Source organism: Sinocyclocheilus rhinocerous, unplaced genomic scaffold (assembly GCF_001515625.1).
Source record: "Sinocyclocheilus rhinocerous isolate Xijiao unplaced genomic scaffold, SAMN03320098_v1.1 scaffold2017, whole genome shotgun sequence".
Taxonomy (NCBI): Eukaryota; Metazoa; Chordata; class Actinopteri; order Cypriniformes; family Cyprinidae; genus Sinocyclocheilus; species Sinocyclocheilus rhinocerous.
This window is the reverse complement of record NW_015655609.1, coordinates 359,901-380,639: the sequence shown is the minus strand read 5'-3', so window position 1 is coordinate 380,639 and position 20,739 is coordinate 359,901. Positions and strand designations below refer to the sequence as shown.

Genomic DNA, 20,739 nt, shown 5'->3' with positions numbered 1-20,739 from the left:
GTTCACATGAAGATCCCTGTTCTGTCCTTGGTTTTATCCTCTCTGTGAATAACTTTGGCACTACATACTATCAGTAAACAGTTGCAGCACTTTTGCGCACAAACAGTTTTATTCACCGCTTTTGGCTTAACCAGGCACCGCCGTGTGTATTTAAATTAAATCATTGTCATTCTTTTCAGCACAAACACGCCTCTTTTCTATGTAAACTAAGCTTATTATAGATTACACTTTATTCACAAGACTCAGCGATATTTGCCTGTGCAATTAATGTTGTGCTAGTACTGCCTGTGGAAAGCAGACTCTAAGCTATTTTATTCAGAAGAGACATTTGTGTGTTTTCTAGCAATAATTCCTTGAATGATGGAGAAGAACAGGCAGCGAATGACATATTTCACTTAATTTTATCCTGTGTCAATGTCACTCCACTAATGTGCTAAAGTGTGCTGGCTAGCTGCCAAATATGCTAGATAGCGCTAAACATGTATTAACACATTATTTTGATGTATATGTATGTGTTGTTGCTCCATCATCTGTGTTTCCAGGGTACTACTGCTGCTTCAGTCAGATCTTTCTACTCATCACACCACATCTTCTTTTTTTTCCCCCCACTTTCTCTCTCTTGGTCCTATCCTTTTCCCAGAACCCAGACATTGTGCTGGTCCACTACCTGAATGTGCCAGCTATCGAGGATTGTGGGAAGCCATGTGGGCCCATCCTGTGCTCCATCAATACAGACAAGAAAGAATGGGCCAAATGGACGAAGGAGGAACTCATTGGCCAGCTGAAACCCATGTGTGAGTGTCCGATCACATTCCAACTGAATGCAAAATCTGTGACAAACACAAAAACAGTGTTTAAAAAAATATGCTACCATTCAAAGGTTTGGGTTTGGTATGATTTTTCAATGTTTTTGTCATTTTATCAAAAAAATTCATTAAAAACAGTAATATGTAAAACTCTTTTCTCATTTGATGTTTTTGCTTAATATGTTTTTGTTAAAAGCAACTGTGCTCCTTAATATTTTTTGTGAAAACCATGATACATTTTTCCGGGATTCTTTGCTGAATAGAAAAATTAAATCAACAGCATTTATTTGAATTTGATTTTTTTTTAATAATGTAAAAGTCTTTACTGTCATTTTTGATTAATTTAATGCATCCTTGGTGAAAAGTATTTATGTAAAAAAAATTTACTCACCCTTTGAATGTGTGTGTGTGTGTGTGTGTGTGTGTATAGCCTAACGCAGTATAAGGTTATATATATATATATATATATATATATATATATGTAATACATTTAGTGCGTTTTATGATAAAAAAAAATAAAAATGCACTTCATATCTCCATATTACCTATCCAAATTTGTAATGTGTTACATATCTTGATTACAATTTACAAGATAAAGAATAATATTAAATATAGCAACTTTGCATCTCAGGTAATTTATTTCATTTTATATATTGGTTCTTCCAAACAGAACAAAGATACTTATTAAGAAAATGTTTTTCAGTCTAGAAAAGACCTTTGTGAGAAAACGGGTCTCCATGGTTCACACTTTCCCAACAAACACCAACAGGATTGCAATACTGATCCAACAAAACACTACAGCTGTTGGTGATGGTTAAGGCAGTGTGATCTAGCCTTTAGATGCTTAGACAATGATACTTGACATTGTCTTCTGTGATTTCTGTATTTACGCAAGACCTGTGCATGTGATGTTTCATGAGAAGTTAGTCTCTCCCAGCTCAGCCTGCTCTTGGCCCCGTCTTACCTGCTGCACCTTGTGCTCTTGTTCATAGCAGGAATCTCCATGATTATTACCTCACCGCCTGTGCATGCCCACTCCAAGGTGCCCGGGTGTCCCAGGGTCAGTGGAGCCTCTTGTCTGCGTCTCACTGTCCACTGAGTGATTAAGCACGTTGGTTTCCAGTCAGTCAGTGGAGGAGAGCAGTGATGCATTGATTGATGCCAGTGAGTGGGCGGAAGAGTGTCTGACTCGCCAGAAATCCCTTCATACATCCAGCACTGCTTTACCCATGCTTTATGCTTACACTGTGTTTGTTTTCATCTACGACAGGTCTAGGTCACAGAATTGACCAAAGGAAACCTGTCTAATGAGGATGTAAAAAAGGGGACGACGGCATGCATATAATCATGTTTACCCTGAGTCTTATGAGGACACATCTCTGTATGTGATGCCTGCCATTGATCATTTGAACTAGGACAAGGTAATGAATATATGAAGTCGGATCCCTCACGTCAGCACTTTTAGACACGGGACGTCAGCGAAGAGAATATAGACGAGCTCAGCTGACATTGTAATCGCTGCCGTGTGTTACGATCCCCTTAAGAGCTCTCGTGGCAATCACTTAAGAGCTCCCTGTTACATTGACTTTAAGACACGTACAGTAAACTAATGTGTTCATTACACTCCATGCCTGATCTACATTGAAACCATTTGCCGTAATGCATGCAAGTGTGGACAGTGGCAAAGGTGCAAGATGTCTTCCACCAGTCGGGCCCGGTTCACTGACACTAGGCTAATAGGGCCACAAGATTCACCCTCATAATCTTCAAACAACCATCCGTGATGTGAGCTCATCTGAAGAGCAACAGTACCACCTAGTGGTGGCACTGCAGACATGCAGCCTGTTGATAGTCAGCGATTCATTGTAAACCATCCATGCATAATTCATGGATGCATTATACATCAGCTCTACAAACCCAATGTGTTCCCTTGAGTGACCCATATCATACACAAACAGCTTGCATTCATTAGCGGGATGAGGTGTTCAGTTGGGATTGAATGCGTAAGGATCGGAGCATTCCTCGACTGACAGTCCTCAGAGAAAGACTTCTGTAACTGTTGTTCTCTAACCCTCTCCGCTTTAAACATTTTTAATGCATTTGCATCAGATATCTTAGAAATGCATCGGTGTTGAGGTTGTGTCATCACCTGCTTTGCACGAAATAAGCGTTTCGTCATTGCAGTGTGAAATATAGATTAGTTATTTTTGCCTTCAAGCTCTATTATTGTTATGAGACGAGAGACATGCGGATCCATATGCAAGCTTTTATTAAGAGACGTGGTTTTAACAGGCATGGGTCAGACAATGGCAAACAGGTATATCGAAGGCAAGGCAAGAGATAAATCCAGGTAGAAGGCAAAGGTCCAGGCAGGGGCAAACAGAGTCAGAAACAGCAAGCAAAGGGTTAATCCAAGATACGTGGCGTGAATCAGAGACCAGGAAAACAGACAAGGCAAGACTAAGACTAGACTAAGAAAACTATGAAAACTTAAACAGGCTCGTTAAGGCGGAAATGTAGTCCAGGGTGATGTGTAACAGTCTGTGTGGTGCGAGAGTCAATATCATGGAAGGGCGACCTCTGTTGGCAAATGGATGGAAATTCATGGTTCGGATTTGTGACAATTATGCAGGGTGTTTTCGAATTTCTTTACAAAGCTACTGAGATGTCTTTTAATTCATCATCAAAACTTTAAGCTCTCCTGTTATCTAGAAGTCTACATCATTGCATTACAAGAGACATTTAATAAAATCCTTAAATTTTTTTATATTTCTGACAATATCTCGCTATTGTACTTAAAGGTAAATAATTATATTTTTTCACCAAGAACTCTTTAGTTATTTTATTTAGTTCAACCACTGTCATATAGAGAACACTTTTCACAATCTAATAAATTCTTGTCAAATAAGATCAAGGCTCTAGATTTTTTGTTGTTATTGAATATCTATTATCACTTAGAAATAGATTATTTTACCTAGTAAAATAGATTACAAATGTGGTTTAATGTTGAAGTAGGTGTGTGCAGCAGAGATCAACTGGCAGGTCATGGAAAGCAATAGTTGCTTAGTCACACTACAGCTGGAGAGAAGAATACGTCGGCCTGATTCATTCCTCTCCGATGATATAATTTAAGAGACCAGGGACCAGCCATGCCTGAAGCCCCCTCACTGCTGTGTGAGCAGATGATCAGACAGCGGTTATAAACATACACACACAGCACGGTGCGAGATATCTGATGTAATTTATGTTTCCTGGAGATAAAGATACAAGTTGATGGGTGTGGTTATGAGGTGTTTTGAGATTGTGGATATGGATGTGGCTGGCGGAGAGAGTGTTTTGGTTTGATTTGTTAGCAGCATTTAATCCAGGAGTTTCAGAGTCTTCCAAAGCCCTAAAATGTATAATATATACACAAATGTAATTGTACATTTAAATATAATTAAGTATAAATGTAATATTAATTAAATGTTGTTAAAAAATTAAATGCACAAAAGAAGTCTCTTTTATATGATGTTTATTAACAAAGTTCGGGAGGAGCACGTTCAGATGATCAACTGATTCAGCACAGGTGGAGCACGTTCAGATAATCAACTTAATTAGCCAACTTACCTCTGATATTTTATTTGAATCTTAATTACTTAGATTTAAATGACCATGTGGTGAGATAAATCAATTTTATTATTATGAAAACTATTTTATTAAAATATTTTTGTATACGTTTCACTGAAACATTGCAGTAAAATATGATTTGCAAGCTATAGCAGCATGTGGCATTTATCTATTTTTGTAAGACTATTAGAATTCTAAAAAAATTTAAAATATTTTGTAATGTTATATTTTTATATAAACATTTATATTAATATTAATATAATTTTATATAAATATTTACTAATAACAATTTCCTTTAACAATTGAATTTTTCTTTGTTTAGTTTTGTTTTAAAATACTTTTAGATGAATAAAACGACATGAAATTCCATGTCAACTACCCAAATATTTTCTTGCGCACCCCGGAGGATACTCTACGCTCCCCCGGGGCTGCTTGCACCCCAGTTTAGGCGCTGCTGCACTAAGGAAAGACATGAATTTCATTCCCCAACAACATTCAGAAAAACTGCGTCTGTGTGTGTTGTGGTGCAGACAAAAGGAACATTGCCAGATGGGCAAAGGTAGTTTGAAGAACTGCACTAGTAACGGCAGGCCACTGTGGACTGAAGTGTGGGAGAATCCCTGCGAGTCTAAATCAGAGGATTCTTCTTCAGATCCTCGCGGCCGACGCCTCCCGCCGATGTCACGCCGTATCCACCAAACCAGCTTGCCCTTTCATTACATGACCTGCCTTGTGCTGCGACTCTGGTTCAGGCTCATGCTGTGAGATTGATTTGTCTGTTCAAGCATGGTCATGCTGGTGTAATGGCTTATGGAACGCCGCTGCGATTCTCTGGCCAAACGCGGAATGGCAGAGCTCAGCAGAGCAGAGAAACCTGCTGTGTATGTGACAACTGTTGTGCCTGCTCTGGCTGGTGACGCAGCACTGTTTGCGAGTTCAAGCCAAACGCTTTTGTCTCTTTTATCTATTTTTGTCTCTGTGTCTGTTTCTCCCTTCGCCTCCCTTTTCCTCCCCTCGCTTTCACATGCAATCTCACCTCAGCTTGTTATGCTCATAGAAGTAGCAAAGCGTGCACAAGCTGTATTAAGGTATCTCGATGCTGTTTGATATTCTAAATACCGTTCCTCTCCAGAGATCAGCACATTTCCTTTGTTGCATTTCTTTTTCCTTTTGCCATTTTACCGTTTCAGTTGTTGTTATTGTTCTTTTTCTCAGAGGAGAGAGGCTGAGCTTTGAAACGGTGATGGCAACAGAGGGCGCAAACTGCAAAAAGCACCTTGTCAAAGGGCAGGGGCTTTTACTTCAGCTGAAGTGAGACGAGGAAGATGTTTTTTTCCTCCCACGTCAGCTGAAAATTCACTCTTAACAGGCCCAAATCTGTTCTTGAACTTTCCATGTTCCCGTCCGAGGTCAGAAAGTAGACAAAAAAGAATTACTCTTTTTCTCATTGTACTCTTTTTCTGGACAAAGTGGTTTTGATATGGAGTCTGGCTCTGAGGTAAGGTCAGGGATGTAGTGCACAGGCGGGGTGGGGGAGGGCTGGAAGGCTCGGCTGGTGGGCTGACGACTGTGTCTCCTCTCTCCCTCGGCAGTTCATGGCATCAAGTGGACTTGCAGCAATGGGAACAGCAGCTCTGGCTTCTCTGTGGAGCAGCTGGTGCAGCAGATACTGGACAGCCACCAGACCAAGCCTCCTCCCCGGACTCACAACTGCCTCTGCACTGGCACTCTCGGTAAGGGACAGACAGGAGGGCTGGGGTGTGGGATAGAGGCAGTCAAAAAGAAACCGGTAGAGACAGAGGGAGCAGGTAGTGCTTTAAATATGCCTGCAAGAACTGTAAAAGATGAGGTGAGTGTAGAGCAGGCTGAATGCCTAGTTAGAGTAGCGTCCAGGCTGAACATTTCATAGATGTGCTGATTTATTGAGCTCTCTGTTGCAATGACACCACTGGGGGGCGTAATGTTCCTGCATATCTGTGCAGTCAATCTTTTTTTACTCAAGTATACAACAAATGAATTTTCACCTTATACTTCATCACAAATATGCAGCACAGCACTTTACAATCCCATGGTGTTGCTTCTATAGGGTGCCGTTACTCTGAAGCAAATTGAATTGCGTGTTTAAAACAAATGATTGTGGGCTAGATGGATTGCCATTTGTTGTATGTTCATATAAAATTCAATTGCCAAGTATGCAGTAAAATGACTAATGCGACATACCAGCCATTTATTAACAAAACGGGAAAGCTATTTGTTGGCTTCTCATGAAACAGTTAATATTGATGATTGATGGTCTCCATAAAGATTTAAATTAATCTCAAAGCATTTTATTCCATTTCAAAGACATTATGTGGCTTATTCTTTGAAACACTCTTCTTCTGATGTACAAAGCAAACAGAGACTCTTATAGTGATGTCATATATAAAACAGTAGTGAAGTTATTATGATGTGTTTTGTATTATTCAAATGTAGTTTCAATGAAATAAATAATAGGGAAAAGGGGGAGGGATATCGCTGATTGTGTTAATTTAAATACTATGAATAAGAATGTAGATATTGATAATACTAATATTAAGGTCATTAAGGAGTCAGGAATATTAATCATTCTGAATGAATGAATTATTCTGAATACAAATATAATTTGTATTATGATGATTATTACAATATAAAATCCACATTTGCACTGTGTATACAATTATAATAATGATAATGAAAAATATTGATAATGATACAAGTGATTCTGTTGATAATTGGAATAATGTTAATTTTAAAGAGGAAAATGCCATTAAAGTGTCAGATTTCCAAATTTACATATTCTGCATAAATGTACAGCTAATATATTTCGTATAATTTTCTGCTTTTCTCTCCCTTTAGCTATCCCACCTTACAATGTTTATATTATTATTATTATTATTGTTGTTGTTGTATTTTATTGTCTTTGTTAAGCACCTATACATCAAGACAAATTCCTTGTACATGTATACCCTCAGTACTTGGCAATAAAGATGTTTCTGATTCTGAGATACGAATTATTCTAATACAATAGTTTGGATATTGATAATAATAATGTTAATAATAATAACACATTGTTTGTTTTTTTATATTATTATTATTAATAATAATAATAATTTTAGTTTGGAAAATGACTTGCTGTTTTGTTTTTTCTCTGCAGGTGCTGGGAGCAGTGTGCATCATAAGTGTAACAGCGCCAAACACCGCATTATCTCGCCCAAAGTGGACCCTCGTTCAGGTGGTTACAGCAGCACCCACTCTGAGCTCCAGAATAATGATGTGTCCGAGGGTAAGACAGAACACAGCCAGAGCAGCAAAAACAGCGGAGGAACAGGAGGAGGGAGTGTACGTGAAAAACGCAATGGCAAGGTACACAAACCTGTGCTGCTGCACCAGAACAGCACTGAGGTCTCCTCTACCAATCAGGTGGAAGTGCCAGACACCACCCAGAATTCCCCTGTGTCCATCAGCAGCGGGCTGAATTCTGACCCCGACATGACTGACAGCCCAGCAGTCACAGGCATGGGTCATGTTGCCTCTGTTATGAGCAGCCTATCCCAGAGTGTTTTCATGTCTGAGGTGACTGGGGATCCCGTCTACAGCATGTCCCCCACTGGAGGCCCCAATACCCATATTATGGGCCCTGATGCAACCTCTCACAGCCTGGTCTTAGCAGTCACCTCTGACAGCCACAAGTTTGCCTTTCCAGGAAGTGGGAGTGCAGATACAGGTGGTCCCGGAGCAGACGGGCTGTCCATGCTCTCTGCCTCCGGCGTCTCTGAGGAGCTTGTCCTCTCCAGCAGCCTAGACTCCAGCAGCATCAAAATCCCAGAAACCACTATGAACTTCGACCCCGACTGCTTCCTGAACAACCCGAAGCAGGGCCAGACATATGGGGGAAGTGGAATAAAGCAGGAGAATGGCACATCCAGTGCCTCATCCTCCTCAACAGCTAGCACCAACGGTTTGCAACGCTCGCCACCTATATCCGATTCAAACTACGGCTTCAGTTCTGCACTGGTGAAGAACATCAAGACCGAGGACACCTCCTTCGAGCAACAGCTGGCCAAAGAAGGGAGCTACCAAGTGGGAGCAGTTGTAAGCTGTAGTGTTTCCAGCGGCTCTGGCGCCCAGAACTCACTCACCTTGACCCCTGCTTCCTCTCTGCTTCCCTCTGGAGGGGGCCTGAGTCCAAGCACCACCCTGGAGCAGATGGATTTCAGTGCTATCGATGAGAAGCATGACTACTCCGCCGATGCCACGGCAGTAGGTTATACCCAAGCAATGAACAACCTAGCTCACCAGAACCAATCTCCAAGCTTTTTTCTTCAAGAATCACCACAGACATCCCAGAACCAGCAAGGCCGGCAGTGCTCTAGCCAGAAGGGCCACCTACTGGAACATAACGCCCCTGATGGGGCCTACATGGGTCTGCAGGTTGTAAAGACAGAATCACCTGGCAGTAATGGCCACCTCCACCACCATCACACCCACCAGGGCCAGCACAGACCCCACTGCAATGGAGGCTCACCCACCGAGGGACAAGGACAGGGTGGCTCGCTGCAACTCCTTCAGTACCAAGGAGGTTTCCCAGGCCTTGGTCCAGAGCACGAGGAAGTGGTCGGCATGGATCAGAACCGCAATGTTGGGTCCGGTCAGGCTGGAGCCACAGAAAATGGGACAGATGGTTTACTAAAGTCTGGGGATCATCTACAAGCCTGTGCAGGAGGAAGTGGAGAGAACGGAAGAGCAGATCACTTCATGCAGCAGAGGTCTGAGAATGGAGTGGGAGCTGAGGCTGTGGCTTTGAGGAATGGAAACACCACAAGTGGGCCCAACAACGGCTCGCAACAGCAACTCCAGCCACTGCTTCAGGGAGCTAATTTGGTTCAGGGGCTCTACAACACTCACCACGGGCTTAGTGGGGCTGGAGCCAATGGCAGAGGAGGCACGGGCATGGAAATCAGCTTGGATCATTTTGACATCTCTTTTGGAAACCAGTTTTCTGACCTCATCAACGACTTTATCTCAGTGGACAGCGGAGCCACAGCAATAGGGGCTGCAGGGACATTATATACCCACCAGTTGGTGGCCCCGCCTGGGTCGGAAGGAACGGCCACCTCTGGTGGGAACCAACAGCAAGGTCAAGAGGATGCAACCAACAGGGCAGCAGGATACAGCCCCTCAGAGCTTTGCCTCCAGTCGTGCTGCAGCCCCCAATCTTTAGGTGGAGGTGCTGGTGCTGGGGGAGGGTCAGGAGAGACAGGCTCACTGGCCTACATGCATGTCGCTGAAGTAGTGTCAGCAGCAGTGGCCCAGGGCACGCTGGGAATGTTGCAGGCCACTGGGCGACTTTTCATGGTCACAGACTACTCTCCAGAGTGGTCCTACCCAGAGGTATGTCTGTTTGAATGAAATGCTGTACATTGTACATGCTGTACCAGTTTTTCCTCCATTATAATTATATACTCAAAGATGCTATTCAGATGATATATGATGATATTCAGATGATATATTACTCAAAGAAGATTATTATTATTTAAAATAGTTTTAAATGTCTTTATTAAATGTTGTGACATTATTAAATGTTAATAATAATAATTATTATTATTATTCACACATTTTTATTTATTTTTAAATATTTTTAAATATCTTAATTTATGTATCCCATGTTTGATATCCAAACATCTCCAGGGCTGTTGCATGATTACACCACGAGATGGCAGAATACCCTTGGAAACACATTTAAAACACATTTTCAACATTGATGTTAATTCATATTGTCTCCCACAAGATGGCATTATAGCATGTGTGTTTTATTCTCCTTTCAAAAGCTACCTTAATTTAAATCAAAATATTTTAACAATTATGATGTGATAAACTTGTCCTGCTGAGGGAAATATTTTGGGTATACATATGTGAGGATTTTTTTCCCTCCATATTTCAGGGTGGTGTGAAGGTTTTAATCACCGGGGCATGGCAAGAAGACAGCAGCAGCTACACCTGTCTGTTTGATCAGATCTCTGTCCCTGCCTCCCTTATTCAGCCCGGAGTTTTACGTTGCTACTGTCCCGGTAATTTCACATTAATACATACAGAAGTGACTGATTAAATAATATATCTCCTTTAAGAAGTACATATTAATTTTAATGTGATTATAAAATGAACAATGTGTTTAATACTTCAAATAAACATTAAAAAGTTAATATTTGTAATTTGTAATGAATTTCTGTAAGCCCTCAGACAGACATCACCCCTGATAAGCAGAAGAACTGCATGAACTCTCATAGGTGTCAGTGTGTTTTCCTCTGATCTCTCTAATTACGGGGTTGTGTGTGTCTGCAGCCCATGACACAGGCTTGGTGACTCTGCAGGTGGCTGTCAGTAATCAAATCATCTCTAACTCGGTTGTGTTTGAGTATAAAGCCCGTGCACTGCCCTCCCTACCTTCATCCCAGCACGACTGGCTGTCACTTGATGGTAAGTCTTCCTCTCTGTCTAATTCTGCATTTGTGGGAGAAAAAAAACACTTTATATCACTTTACTAAAACTGGAACCCATTATGTGACCCCTGATTATTGAGCTACTTGAAGTAGGTGATTATATAATGGTACCTTGCCCCAAGGCTTTTCTAATTATCCCACATTCAGTATTAACAAATTAAAAGCACATCTGATCAAGATAAAGAGTATGTCATGAAGACAGAGAGAGAGAGAGTGTGTTAATAACAAATTTGGATTGAGGAAGGGTAAGATGCAGTTTAAACTGTGTAAGGTTTTCTTTTCAGTTGACCTCTAGATGGGGATAGAGGGCATGTTTAGCAAAGAAAGCAGAGTTCTGTTGAAATCTGAGCAGTCATCACCAGTGCTGAATGTGTATTTGAGGTCAACAACCAAAGGTAAAGTGTGTTATTCAGAGCTAAAGGGAGGGCAGACCACCCTGTAATCATGTAGAATTTGTTTAAGGGCTTTAAGAACAACAGGAAGAGGTTTTGATGCTTTTTCGCCCTTTGTGCTTTAATCTAACAGAGGCATGGCAAGCACAAAGGAGAGATGGAGGCAGTAATTTATAAAGGTGGTTAATACTTTAGGGTCAAGGGGAAAGGCAGTCTGGAAATAGTACGAGCTTTTCGTGACATAAGACAAACTGATCGCTCCTTTACATCTGGCTTGACTTTGTATCTCTGTATTTATATGAAGGTTTTGGCGTGGTTTTTGAACAAAAATGCATAATTTTATTCTATACGATGTTATCAACATTAATCTTGCAATAAGGTTGTTAATTGTTAAATTAGCCAAAGAACTAGGTATCACGAACGTTTATTTATTTCATTTAAAAGTATACTCTTGTTCATTGTAACACAGTATTAAGGTTCAAACTTTTGAACGGGGTCATTTTTTATAAATGTAGTTATTATTTTGTCTTGTGGAGTTTATGTAAATATCTGTTATGTGAAATAGCTTATTCAGGACGGTACTAAATATAAAATAACATGCAAATTTCATCATCCCTTAACATTATTAACACATTGTATATTCTGCAAGGGATATGTTAACTTGTGACCAGAGCTGTAAGATGAAGTACTAAAATTATTAAAACTAAAACTGAAATAAAAAATAAGGCTAAATAGAAATTGCAAATGCACATAATAACAAAATTACTAAAAGTAAAATAAAGTAAAATAAAAAAAATAAAAGCTAAATTAAAATATTAATAAATACTATAATAGTGTATAAATAATACTAAAACAATACAGATTCATGTTCATTCCTAATACTTTCATGTTAACTTAAAGTGTTACCATGTTAACCATTGGAAGCAGTCTGTGAGAAGATGGGACAAGAAGAAAGACGTGACTCAGATCCACTATTAAACATTTACACTGTACTGTTTCAACTTGCTTTGCACACATATTGGTGAACTTTACAAAGTGTCCTTTTGCTGTCCTAATCTGTTAGTGTTAACATAAATGCAAGGGTTTACGTCTAATCATACCATCACTGTGGGGGATTTGCCCTCTTTAAAGCCTGGCAAACCAAATACATTCCCATACACATGCTTCAGCACAACCCAGGCTGCCTCAAACTGAGGCTGTGGCATCAAAGAGCTTATGAAAATATTGGAGCATATGGGCAAAATGACACGCCTGCCAATTTGACGTCCGAAGCTCTAATCTGCTTGCTCCAATCAGGTGATAGGATGTTTAGCCAAGACAAACAATCCCAATGAATGATTTGGGCAGCGAGGAGTGGCAGCCAGCGTTCAGATGCAGCATGTGTTTAACAAGCCTGATGTTTTGAGAGCAGAAGACTAAGCCAAACCAATACAAAAAAATCACGCATTACAGTAAAAGGGACACGTGCGCTCACACCAAGAGATACACTTACTGTATATCACTGCACATATCTATTAAACGGCTGATTTCTGTGGGTATTTAATCTGGGAGGTGTGTGTGCGTGTTATAAGGACAGGCTAAGTGCTCTGTCTCCTATGAGTCTGAGTAAAGAAGAGAGAGCCAGTGCCTCTGTGTGGTGCTGTTTGTCTGTGGAGGCGGGGGGGTGAGTGTTGTTACTGCAGTGTGCATTGACAGGGTAAAGTAGGGCATGGTGGAGGAGCCTGTGGAAAGGGACAGCTGCAATGCAGACAGCCCTGAAGGAGGAGAAAGGGAGCAACAGAGGACCGAGACCCCTCTCAGAACCCAGTCTCCATTCAACACAACACCAGTCCATTCACATCTCACAGACATCACAGCCAACCATGCACTTGTGACTCTCTAGCCTTAGACAACTGTGTATAAAACACACACACACAAACATCTTTTTAATACACTATTGGCTGTACAAGTAATTAAAAAAAAAAAAAATCTTGTCTAGTTGATATCATATCATAACAAAAAAAATGAAATTGAAATAAATTTTGACAAGTTAACAATAGAAAAACATTGTTGTGGCATATTGATTATATTTTACAGTACATATATATATATATATGTATATATGTATATAGTGCAAAATACATTGAATTCGTTTGTATGCACACTTAGACTACTGTAATGACTAAATTGTTTACAGTATACCACACTGTTGTGGTTTTTCAACATTTATGGAGAACTGTTTCTTAATGCATTTTCATTTAGCTCTCTTGTTTTATAAACTTAAGTAGCAAAAGGTAGGTTTAGTGGATTAGTGGATAAGAATAAGCTTAACTGAATTAGAGTGAGTCATCAGTTGGTTTGACTTTAAGCACAGCATGAAACACAGCGCTGCCTGGAAATGAGGGTGTCGAAGTATGCAAGGAAATCACAAAGCCATTTTGTAAGTTATTCCACTCCAACTCCTACTCTGACTCATGCAATAATGAGTGGTTCAACTGAGTATGATATTTGGAAGTGTATTTGCACTTACTTAACAGGTTAAGTTGGTCATAATATCAATGAACTTAGTACATACAGTAAGATTATGCTATTATAAAAAACAATAAGTTTTAGATAGGAAGTCTCTTGCTTGTTAGGCATGTTATGAGTATTTCTACAAGTATATGAAAAAAAAACTGCACAGGCTATATAAGCAGTACAGCTGGGATGTGGCAGACGTGACTGTTGTTTCTCAGAAGAGGGCCATAACTATAATCATACTCAATCCAGTTACTGGATTTTGGGGTTTATACACTTGCTTCTGCACTGACTCTCACTCCTGGCCATTAAACCACAGCCTGGTTTCTATATAGAGCACTGCTGTCAAATAAAACGATTTCGAGACAAACCTCAGCGTCTGCTGTTTGACACTACATTTATCGCTTCCTTTCAGCTGTGTGCTCTGATGCTCTAATGGCACACAGCTGCCTGCCTTGATTTGTCATAATGCAGAATGGGGGCGGGGTTTTGCTTCTCTCTGCAGCATTGCAGGTACGAAGCCACAGGCTGGAGTCGTTGTGCACTGTAACCATGACCAATATATTGTCTTCTTGCCAGTTCATATTGTCCACCGATTTAAGTGTGTGTCCAAATTACTGTCTAGTTCTTCAGTGGTCAATTGATGTCGCTCTTTGTACATTACCATAGATTAATCAGCATTTCAACATCGGTTTATCACAATGCCTGTAATTTATAGATATGAAAAATAAACAGTCGTTCCAAAAATCATTTGTCTGGCTGCGTACAACTACTGATTCCCAGGTTAATTTTCTGTAACGCAAAGGAAAACGTTAAATATTTATGGGGAAATTGATTGAAAAACTGAGGAAAAAGTGGAGTAGTAATTATACATAGAAAGACAGTGTCACATGCTGTCTTTCCCATTAATAATATCTGCGTTTGCGTGTTTTTTTTTTTTTTTGCTTTGTCTTCATGGATCGTGGAAAAACTAGGGCGTCTGTTTACCTGCGGCACGTGCGCAGCGTCTCCTCGAGCTGAGATTCGCGCACGCGCGGGGGGGAGCAGTAGTCAATGTTGCCAAATATCGCAATAAAATTAAGCGAATGCGCTTATAACTAAATAAGAGGCTCCTTTTTGTTTTGTTGCTGCTGATGTTTTTCATAATTCTTAGAGATAGAGAGGCGTTATTTAAAACATATAAATTAGATAAAACAAAGATTAAGCGAGATTTATTTGCTGTTAGCTTCAAAATAGTGTATTTTCATTAAATACATATTATTTTATAAAAATACTAAAAAAATGTTTCATATATCCCAAAGCACGGGACTGCCTGGAAATAGGGCCAAAAACCGCAACCAAAACATGCTCTTAATGTAAAGAGTCTATTGAAATAACAAGGCCAAAGTGGCTTATCATAAGCGGACTTGGCAACACCGGCCGTAGTGCTGGAGTAAAGAGAGGCGGGGGGAGAGAGTAAGTGAGCGGGCTTTACATTTCTCTCTGCTCTTGCACGTCGCTTCTACACTTTCTTCTATTGTTGATGAGACCTTTTAGGACATTCCCATAGTATAAAAAAGGATATTTATTTTGCCCAGTATTAGTAAATATAGAGGCAAACTGCGTGTGTGAGACACGGCCATTTGGGACATTGTGGTCAGGATGCCGATGAATGACATCTGCTTTTCCTAAAGACAAGGGGCCATTTGCTTTGCAGGGCGAATCTCGATGGACAGTGAAATAGAAGGTTGGACTTGTTTAAATGAACCTAGTGTCTGTGTCTGTGTGTGTGTGTGTAGTCTTGTCTCTAAAGTTGCTACATGTGCTTAGCCTACTTTAAACCCTTGTCATTGCCATATGTGGAATACCAAGTGAGCATAGTGCTTTACTTCAGCTAGAGAAGTGTTGCGTTCGATGCGTTTTTCATTTACACTCCTACCTTTCCTTTAAATGCTAGATTGTGTTTCTAAAAATAAGTCCGTTGAGGCTCAAGTTTGTCCGTTCTGACTGAATTCAGTCTCTACTGAAGCGCTGTTTTCGTAGTTTCCTGAACTAAATGTGTCAACTTCCAAAATAGACAAGACTCTGATCTTGAACATGCATGAAGTACGAGACGCTAGTGAATAAATGCTGGACCAGACCACCTGAGCAGAACTTGAACAGACCACCTGATTGTTCCAGCTTTGAGGCAAATAGTTACCTTTGGCTATTTCATTTACTATTCTTAATATATGGCCCTTTCATAATTTGGAGGAAAAAAATCGCTGGTTCTCTAAGCTGATTGTGCTCGTCGGCTTACTCTCATTTCGATCATCTTAAACAGGAAATGACAGAGATGCGCTTGTCTGACACTTCATTGCACCAAAGCATCACACTGCAAAAGTAGGAAAAAACAGCTCATTTGTGCGGCAGTGTTATTTAGCGGGTCTGTTAGCTGTAGTCGTGACTCGTGACCGGAGTGTGGTTATGTATGTGTAACACACAGAGCAGTCCTGTGATCTGCGCTCTTGTTTTCAGCACCGAGGACAGCGACTCACCAGGCACGAGCAAGTGAGCTCGTGAAACATTCAAATACAAGACACAAGTTAGACAAACGAATTGTAGGCCTATAGTGTTAATTGTTTGTGGCGGGAAAATATGGTTTAGCAATCATTAGACTCGTAGTTCTCCAACAATGTCTTCTTCAACAACCTGTTGATACTGATGTGCTGATTGGAAATACTGTTGGGATGATTTCTCGCAAGTTAAGCCTATATCGCACGCATTATGAAATCAGTGATAAGTAATAGACATTAACTGCTGCATGACAGTCTTATAGAGTTATTTCCTAGATAAATATTTACCGAATCTTAACTTAATTGGTAATAAATACTAAAAAGATAGCTACTTTAATAATATATAACATAAAAATTGAAAAAAATACATGACTACTGAAATATTTTCTATATTTGTTGCATGTGTCACATTAATGCACATGTGAGCTGTATCTACTCCACTGTCATATAGTGTTGCTTCTGGAGGACACATTTAAGCAGTAAATGTTTGAAAATGAAGTTTACTGTGTAACAAATTTGGATATTTTTGATGGGTGAAAAATCAATCACCCTTTACCAAGTACACAGTGTAGAAAATTGCTTTGTTATCCCGAGGCAACATAGTGCAATAGGGTTAATGAACTCAACAGCCATACAACTTCCATGGTTTTATTGCCTCTGAATTAATATTCCCTACCATGTTTCATCCAGGAGATGTAATTTTTGCAGTTTGTGGATTTCAGTCATGTCATGTGTTTTGTTGCTGAACATTGCAAATACTAAATTTAAAGTGTTTGTGGATATTGATTGATTGAGGGATTTATATTCATTCCATTTTAAAAACACCATCAGTTCTTTACAATTGATTTGCTTTTAAAACATGTTAATACAATTTATTGTTTCATAGTTGTTCAGTTTTAATTCAGTTTGTCTGATGGGAAACTTTTATTAAATTGAACCTCATTTAGAGTAGTGCAGGAAATGCCAGAACACTTAACCTGAGCTTCAGAGGACCTCTGGTCAGGGTATTTCATAGAAAGTTGAGGTCATGATAGTCGTCTTGTTAAGGAAAGGAGTCATTTCTGTACAGTGTTTCTGCAGCTATAATCATGCACTAAATATCCATTAAGACTACCAAGCTTCTTGTGCAGCACCAGACTTTCTTGACTGATTGCACTCTGCCGGATCCTGCTCAGTTTACTTCATTAGATCTGGGAAACATGTTGATTCATATAGTGATAGGCATTGCTTTAGAAACTTGATGTTTGTCTTAGTGTGCACAGTTTCTCTCATGGTAAGTGTAAAATAAGTGTCTCTGGGTTGCTTTTAAGATTGATTTGAAGAATTTTTCAAATGAAAAATTCCTTGCAGATGCATTTTCCCACTGTTTCTAGCAGTGATTGGTCAAAATCCAGATCATATTTTTACACCCATCAGTGCAGAGTACATTCTGCTTTATTGGCTTCTAGCTAGCACAATGTGCCTCAAGGGCACAATGGTTAATTAGTGTTAATCAGACAGCAGTTAGGAAGATTGGCACAGTGACCCTTAGACTGTTAGAGGTACACTGAAATTGATTGAAAATCTGATTTGTTAAGGCTTGAGTTTAAGTTAAGGCTTTTTTTTGATAAGCCAGTTAAGTCACTGAAGGTGAAATATACTATTTGAGAAAATGACAGAAGATATGCTGATACCAATTCAAACTGCTGAAGAAAGCATTTCCACTGTTAGTTTTATCATAGAAATATATTTGACATTGTACAGTAGTCCGCATTATTGCCTGGTTGTTTTGTATGCTTTGTTTGAATGATGACAGGGAGAGCTGAGCAAAATGTAGCTGACTCACATGAACAGTAAAGTCATTAATAACAGTATGAGTCTTTTGTGAGATTTTTGTAGACTGGTGCATATAAAAGACTATTCATAATACAGCAAGATAATGTATAATGATTCATTAGTCTGGCACTATTGCCAAGCATGATAAAGAATTTTGTTATTCCATGAATAAACGGGTCACACAGTATCACATGAAGTAGGAGATATAACCAGGGCATGTCTTGGAGGATGGGTAAAGCAGTTAGCTCGTGGCGATGCCTGCTTCTGATTGAATTTAATTTGCTGCTGGTTTGTATGGATATTAAATTGGAGGGCTCAATTCAACCTGAAAGAGACAGAATTCAAGTTTGCTCAAAACCATGCTGTGATTTGGGAAGCTGGTGAAAGGAGAATAAAGTACTGAGTATATGCAACAGAACTTTTGTACCATGTGCATACATGATTGATATGCCTTAGTTAATTAAAATATGTTATTACTTTACAAGAAGATTCTATATGGTGATATTAGTTAATGCATTAATATCATGAGATGTTAATGCATTAATATCATGTATAGTATAAATCTTAAATTATTTTTGATTGTTAGTTCAGGTTAATGTATTAACTAATCCTAATGTATATATTTTTTAGCATAAAAATATACTCACCTTTAAGCCATACAAGATGTAGACGAGTTTGTTTCTTCATCAGAACAGATTTGAAGAAGTTTAGCATCACATGCTCATCAATGAATCCTCTGCCTCCGCTGTCAGAATGAGAGTCCAAACAGCTGATAAAAACACAATAATCCACAAGTAATCCACACGACTCCAGTACATCAGTTAATGTTTTAAGTGAAAAGTTCTGTGTTTTAATAATAATGCTTCCTCCGGTGAAAAAGTCCATCCTCTCTTGTTCTCTCACATCAAAAACCACCAACTTATTTGTTTAGAACTGTTTTGGACTGTTTATAAACAGCGTATGATCTATGCATATTTCTCTCCTGATTCAGATAAGATGACTTTTTCACTGGAGAAAGCAATATAATGGATAGAGGATTTTTAGCTGGAAGCAATGGTTTGAAGTTAATGTTTTAATGATGGATTTGTTTATTATGAACACAGCCTTTTGCTTCACAATATGTTATTTAATGGACTGGAGTCATGTAGGTTATTATGGATTATTTTATCAGCTGTTTGGACTCTCATTCAGAGGACCCACTGGTGAGCAAGTGATGAAGAAACAAACTCATCTAAACCTTGGATGGCCTGATGGTGAGTAAATGTTAATTTATTAGTAAGCAATTCCTTCATTCCTAATATTTACTTTTACTACAAATACATTTGTACACGTTAGGATTAGTTAATGCAGGGATGTACATTAGTGGTAAGGAGTTTTCAGCGTCTCTGTCTGCACTCTACATGGTTTTGGCAGTAGGTGGCAGGAAGTGACTTTATGAGTGAGTGATTGAATCATTCACTGAAGAAACAAGTGACTTTCTTTGAGTGAATCATGCAATCATTCACTCATTGTTTGAATCGGTGGAACAAAGTAACAGCCCTCAAATGTAAGTTCTTCAGTATTAACATATTGCTTATTAAACTGTTGTATAAAAGTACTATTATGCTTGTTTGGTTTCCCACCGATAAAGAAAGAATACTGTCATGTTCCCACTGCTCTATGCCTGTGATAGACATTAGTACAGTGTGTGATTAGGACAATGCCATGTCGTAAGTCAGTCATGGAAAGGCTTCACTCTTTATCCTTTCCTTCAGGACTGGAGTGTTTCCAGAAGGGTCACGCACATGTTAACCCATTTAATCACTAGTATCCTTAATGGCAAAGTAGCATGTATGTAACAGTCGGCTGACGCATTTCCTCCTAGAGCTTGAGCTTTCTTAAACAGCAGAAGGTTCAGATCTCAAAATCAGGGCAGAATAACTCAGCCTGTGTTTTAAACACTCCGTTCTCGTTGTAACACCTGGGAAAAGAGGAGTGCTGTTTGTTTTGTTGTGTGCACGTTAGGGCTGAATGATTAATTGAATTTGCGATAATAGCGCGATATGAAAAAACGCGATTTTTCAATCGCAGAGGCTGCGATTACACGGTCACGTGACACACGAGAGTAAAGAGGTGTGTTCGACTTGAAGATCAGATCGATGTATGACATTAAAGTACGGCGAGAGAAAGCATAAGGAGACGTCCGCGCCCTCTTATAGCTCTCGCAGTACTTTGATGACACACAACCATCGGTCTAAGCAGCGCTGCTTCAAGTCATCAGCAGAAAAAGAAAAGAAATAAAACAGTAAAGGACGTAACTTAGAATGGGAGATGGATCGGTTTGTGAAAGCGAAGAGAAAAGCCATAGATGAAGTCGCACGACAGACCCAGGCAGGTGCTGGTCATTCAAAAGCTAAATGCAGAAAATATGACGAGGCATATCTTGCTCTCGGCTTCACTCACTGTGTCTATACACTACAGTTGTCGCGTCGCGCCGCAACAGCTCTACACTGGACGCGACAAAGCGACCATTGCAAATCATTTTAACTTTGTGTCAGTACGTCATAAATAGAACAAGGCATCAGTTTAATAT

The 20,739-nt window shown here is 39.6% G+C and overlaps 1 protein-coding gene across 4 annotated transcripts in view; it reads left to right on the top strand.

Annotated features, from left to right (window-relative positions):
- Nucleotides 1–20,739, top strand: part of LOC107718815 (calmodulin-binding transcription activator 1-like) — a 220,160-nt gene that overhangs the window by 172,025 nt on the left and 27,396 nt on the right. For 3 of the 4 annotated variants that reach the window (XM_016526043.1, XM_016526042.1, XM_016526041.1), the window contains exons 1-4: nucleotides 651–794; nucleotides 7,588–9,824; nucleotides 10,375–10,501; nucleotides 10,773–10,907. In XM_016526043.1, coding sequence (XP_016381529.1) covers nucleotides 791–794; nucleotides 7,588–9,824; nucleotides 10,375–10,501; nucleotides 10,773–10,907 — 2,503 coding nt within the window. In that variant the 5' untranslated portion in view covers nucleotides 651–790. Of the gene's footprint in view, nucleotides 1–650; nucleotides 795–6,007; nucleotides 6,149–7,587; nucleotides 9,825–10,374; nucleotides 10,502–10,772; nucleotides 10,908–20,739 lie in introns of those variants that run through there. The other variant, XM_016526044.1, reaches the window with a different exon arrangement.